The following is a 6,412-nucleotide window of genomic DNA, read 5'->3' on the forward strand; positions in this document are numbered from 1 at the left end:
TTTTTTTACTAATTTATCACTTCACCATCTATTACTTTTTATTAATCTGTAACACTTGGCGATATATAAAGTTATGGTAAAGTAATGCACCAAAGTCAAAAAAATAAAACGTCAAAGTTATGATGTCGTCAATATTTTTTTAAACAGGAAGCTAGATTTTTTACATTATTTGATAAAGCTCTGAATAACTTAAAGAGGCGATTAAACCAAAACTTCGGGAATTATTCAAACTGTGCCCCGTTCACTATCTGACATAGATCAAGACGCTGACAGACCTAATTTACAGAGTTTTCGATCATCTGCGGCGTTATACAATTTCACAGAATTCCAAAGTCTTTCTGAATCATCTCCTAAGAGTTCCCGAACAAGTTGTAGGTACTTTATATGGATGCAATTTTCCTTTACTACAAACGACTAACATTTTGTTGTAAGACAATTTCTATTGTAGTTTCATAAGGGTTGTCTTCTAATGAAAATATCTAACTTTATATTATCACTTTTCCCGAGTTTACAGATTTTGGAGCATCCCTCACGCTTCCCGTTTCATTAATTTTTGCAATAATACTGTGCTTCTAGCAATTGGAGGATTTCTAAAATGCGTTTCTTTTAATAAAGCACCTGCTTCTTAATGACTCCAAAGTCTATCATCGTAACCTATAGTCATTAGAATTTCTATACCTACTTTCTCTTTCGCTTATAGTTATAATAATAAAATTGGTATGACGTTAATTGTATAACTGATAGTGACTAAGAGTTGTTTTTGAATTTTTTTCAAAAATGACTAAAATGATAAAAATGAATAAATTTGAGGAATTTTGCGCATTAGGTACTTTATCATAACTCTGTATATAAGTAGGTATTAACCGTCAGTTGCATATACATTTAGGTATTAGTTTGTGGCTTAAATATTGAATAATACATAATTTCATTGATATACTTCACATTCAAACCAAAATTTATTTACAGTCTGTATTTTTTTCATAATTTGGAATTATTTGGGTTATCGACTAAATGCTAATTTTGGGAATGTAGAGGATTTCTGTGTAAACATAAATGTAAAGATTTTAGGGTTGTTACTCCCCTTTGTTGTTCGATAAAGGAGGTATCTAGAGACTATTTCCAGTTTAACAACATGGCGAGGCGGGGTTGTAACAGTTGTAGAAGGGCTCTCTCATTTTTCATTGGATGCTTATGTTACCACCCACTTTGTGTTGGCAAATATTGGTCGACAAATGGTTAGTATTTGTTCTAATGTTTGGATGCCCTGATGGGTTATCACTTGTACAGTATAGTTGACTCTCTCATGAATGACAGATCATGATTAATGATATACGTGATCGTTTATTTTCGCAGCAACAAGTTTAAATTAAATAGTGCTTAGTTGTTTATTTGAGTGTGTTTACGTATTTATAATAAATAGAACTGAAATAATTATGTGCAGCAACGAAAATTCAACGAATCACGCGTCACAGTCGAAGCTACCCGCCAGATTTACATTTGATGCTAATATTCCGAGAGCTATATTTCCCATAGATCACTATAAGCTACAACTTTACCAGTACGCAGTCGCCGAACGTTTACGATATCCATTACTAAATCCTTTTCCATCGACATTAACTTGTTATCCTTTATTACCTAGATCGCTTCAACCTGAAGAACCAAAACCGCAACATAGTTATATCGGATTAATTGCAATGGCTATTTTGAGTTCTCCGGATACTAAATTGGTATTATCCGATATATATCAACATATTCTAGATAATTACCCGTATTTTAGAACCAGAGGACCCGGTTGGAGGAATTCAATACGACACAATTTATCATTGAACGACTGTTTTATCAAAGCTGGAAGAAGTGCAAATGGAAAAGGACATTATTGGGCTATTCATCCAGCAAACGTTGAAGATTTCAGAAAAGGCGACTTCAGGAGGCGTAAAGCTCAAAGAAAAGTGAGAAAACACATGGGACTGGCGGTCGACGAAGATGGAGCAGATTCTCCCAGTCCTCCACCACTTTCAGACAGCCCTTCAGTAATACCTGGTCCTTCGACGTCAGTGTATCCGATGGTTTCATCTAGACATTCCACACGAAAGCGGCAGTTCGATGTTGAATCGCTTTTAGCGCCAGATTCGGGAGACGAAACGAACGAAGAAGACATTGATGTAGTTTCCAGTGAACATCAAGAAAAAACTGAAAACAAGCAACAGTGGCCGATGTTTCCAATAGTGGATTATTATCAAGCTCTACTCAATACACCGTCAATACGGCCAATAATGCCTGATACCAATATAGACAACTCGAAGTAATATATGTATATTTAAGTACCAAAGACAATTAAATTGTTTAGATGTCCATCAGATATTTATCCTAGAATTCTTTGTCATTGTAATTTATTTGTGATATTGATTAAAAGTGTTTACGGTAATCGAACCAGTGTAAATTGCCAGAAATGAGTTATTATTTCGCCCAAATTATCAACATCAAGAAACCCTTATCTTAATATGAACTGGACGCAAGAAAATGCCGAAGCTGATTATTATTGATTCGTAAGTTATTGAAGATTATTTTGTATTATATTGTTCATTCCAATTACTGAATAGATCACTAACTTATGGAATAAAGGTATTCAATTCCACTTTCAATATACTACCTACCTAAGTACATTCATTAAGTAAAACCCTGAACATTCAAAATACATACAAGTTAATATTTTTTTATGCTTTTCGTGTTGCTCCTTATTTATTTCAATATTCTTGTTTTTTTAATTCTTTCATCGATCTCTATACCATTATACCTACCGGTAATTTAATAATATTTAAATGGTTGTATAATTGATTTTAATAATCAACACCTTGATTGATAATTGCCAAATTTATTGAAGAAAATTATTCATATATAAATATAATCTCATGTATTATTTTTATATGCAGGTATGTACTGAAAATTCATATTATTATATTTCTACACGTTAGTAAATTTATTTCAGAGACATGTTTTTTTTATAAATTTTGGAAGTATTACTATTCTTAAAACAAATAATTATACAATCAAACTTGTCGTGAGCGTTTTCTGCCAAACTCAATTTATTTTTCTGTTACCAACTTTCAAACAATGGACTAAAGATCTAGTTATATAATTACTATAACATTCTCCGTTTTCTTTTAATAAACGTTGAAAATAGTAGACCCAAAAACATTGTACAACTATCACTTAAAATATAAAAGATTATTCGTAGTTATTGAAGAATACAGTGTAACTTAGAGAACGTTCTCAATACAGTCTGATTCATCTTGGTGTTTACAGTCAAATTTCATATTTCTTCATCAGAAATACCGCTGCCCTCCTACAGAACGAATTTTTGAAAGAGTACGCCAAAAGTGTCACATGGATCATAGCCAGCCAATTATTTTTTGAAATTATAGCGTATTTATTAGTTTGTAGAATTCAATGATATACCAAATCAAATAATCTTTGACACTGCGTTCAGAGTTTCTTAGAATCCATTCTTTCACGGATATCTGAAGATTTCTTTTTTTTTAATATATACTATGTAATAACTTTGGACAAATATCTACGTACATATCAAATATGTAGCTCAGCTATTTATTTATTCATCTACTAATGAACATTACCAATAATGTCGATAATTATGTACAAAACTGAAGATATAACAATTCAGCGTTGATTGATTGATATAGTCAATCAGTAATTTTGAACGGATATATATATATAAGGTTTTTTTTATATAGAAAGAGGAAACTATTGAATCGGATAAATTTGGCAACTATGTTTTCTGGAAAACTCCATCTTGTTCAAAATATATCAGGTACACATACATATTGTGTTTGCATAATACTCAAACATTCAAACACACATCAAACTACCCAAAAATTTTTTTCAGACATCTTAAATCATCTCAGAATTGTTTAGATGATTATATCACATAATATAAAATTTTGCTTTGTCACTTTTTTTCCAAATCCATTCTGTTACCTCCACCTAACTATATTTTGAACCTTTATTTTGCTTTTCATTATCTAGAAATTAATATTGATTGTTTCATTGAAATATTTTATTGTATTTGTTGCCCTCAACAACAAATATGTACCTATATATTATGTAGGTATAAGTCCGAATCCCAAGACGAAAATGTCAAAATCCGTAAATATTTTTAGAAACCTTTTGTAGTGCCATACATATCTGCTTACTCATTAGATTTTGGATGATGAGGACAAATCCTTGAAAAATAACTGACATCTCTGACAAAACACACATAATACCTACTTCTATAGCATCTAACATATTCCACATCACTTTTATGACCAGTGGCGGCCCTTTACATAGGTAATTTGCTACAATTCATGAATATAAATATTTCGATATCATAAGAATTATTCTGATAACTGAAATTCAAGCATCTCGCAAATTCCATCTCAGACATTGTCTGCACTACCTATAACTGAGCTTTTTTCAAATTTTCTAAAATTAATTGAAGTTATAGTTTTAATGATGATACTTGTCAATATGTTAGGAAGCGAAAAACAGGATTGCAATAAATCAGAGACTGGTAGAAATTTTAAAACATTTGTTTTTATCTTTCACATATTCACCTGAATACAAATATTTTGCTCTGTTCTTTATGTCGGTCATAATGTGTCTTCTTTTATTCGAAACTTTCTAGAAAAGACAAGAGTAATGTAAAATTAATATCAATATTTTTAGTGAGTGTTTGCAAGAATAAAAAATACTTACAATTATTTTAATTTTGTTGTTTAAAAATGATAAAATGTTTTCGGATAACTATGTTGTCAAACTTTATAATGTGTTTTTTATTTATCGTCAACCTCTATTTTGTTTACACCCCTCTGTACTTACCATTGTCTATTGCAATAGAGAGTTAAAATCTGAATCTGAACAGCCCTTTAGTTTCATTGTTAGCTGGTGTAACAGTGGGACACATCCTGTGTTAAGTTAATAAGGGATTTCGTGCTGCTTCATCGTTTAACAGACTGATAATTGATAGAAATGTTAGTCGAATTCGTTTTCTTTATCTTTGTTTTGGTGTTATGAAATAGCAATGTTTCAATTCAAAGACTGAAAGTTCTTAAACAGAAATTATACTTTTCTCTCCAGCGTTCATTCCAGTCTTCATAATTTCATCGATTTTTTCAAGGAGAGGCCGGAGCACGTGAAAGATGGTTATTGATATACCACACATATTAACATCTGCTATAAATATCGGAAAATTATTTTTAGATTATTTATTATATGGTAATGAGCAGCAATGACCATAAATTACTTTTTTAATTTAATTTGGTTCGTGATAGTTACCATTATATTATATTATAAACAAAATTATTGCACTTAATTAACACTATTAATACCTGAGGATCGGAAATAAAGTATCCTTTGAATTATGTCATCAATTTTGCCCAATCTCATAGGTTAGAGGTATTCTGAAAGTTTTCGGTCAAAATATATATTTTGTTTAAATTTCAAAATATTCTTTATTCATCAAAAATCTAAACGAAACAAACCTGTGCTAGCTGCTCATTTTACAGAAATTTTTTGTGGTTCGCTTCAAATTGCTTCAAAAGCATTGTTGGTGAGAAACTCTGGTTCCAAAATATATCTCCAGCAGTAGCCTGCCATCATTGTGACGATCTCATCTGCCTTGATATCTTTACTCCATAGTTTTGATTGTTGTCCTTATGATCCACTGTGTGGACGTTTCTTCAGCTATGTAGTGCGGTCGATGAATAATCTTGGCGACATATAGTAAATAGAGTTCGTTCACTAAAGTCTTTTTGCACGCGTCAGTGACAAGTTTCAACGAGCTTTACACAAAACTATCCATTTTATAATAGTTGACCTCAAACGACCACTCATTCAAGTTGTTTTGAAAAATGACTCAAAAATTGAGTTTCGATCTATTGAATTGAATTGAAAAATATAAAAGAGATCTTAGAGAAAAACTGTTTCTTATCATCTCATTCTAATATCGATTGTAACAATCAACCCAATGTGCTTTTTGAATTTGTAATTATGACTGTAAATTCATTGTAATAGAAATATAAATTCCCTTGTAGCTTAGCTATATAATAGTTTAGTTATTGATTTTTGATTGTACATTCTATACACACCTTTAAGTATTTGCTTGTGATAATTTGGTATTTTAGTGAAATATTTATTTCGTTGCAGTAACAATTTTTACTAGGTACTGCTATTAGTTTTTAAGATAATAGAAGGATAGGACAATAGAAGGAGACTTATCTGACAAAGTACAAAAATAAAACAACGACCCTCTTATATATTGATACAGCGGTCGACAGTTAATTTGAATAACTGAAACTCCGTCTGCTCACAATATGATCTGATATGCTTGCAAGTTCTTACATTCATTTCATTGCAT

General features: G+C 31.1%; 1 protein-coding gene across 1 annotated transcript; it reads left to right on the forward strand.

The window, feature by feature from the left end:
• The first annotated feature begins 1,433 nt into the window (after window positions 1-1,433).
• Window positions 1,434-2,306, forward strand: LOC130451858 (forkhead box protein L3). Its single transcript, XM_056791178.1, has one exon. It carries the CDS (start codon window positions 1,434-1,436, stop codon window positions 2,304-2,306), a length of 873 nt encoding a protein of 290 aa, XP_056647156.1.
• Window positions 2,307-6,412: the final 4,106 nt, after the last annotated feature.

This window comes from Diorhabda sublineata, chromosome X (assembly GCF_026230105.1).
Source record: "Diorhabda sublineata isolate icDioSubl1.1 chromosome X, icDioSubl1.1, whole genome shotgun sequence".
NCBI lineage: Eukaryota > Metazoa > Arthropoda > Insecta > Coleoptera > Chrysomelidae > Diorhabda > Diorhabda sublineata.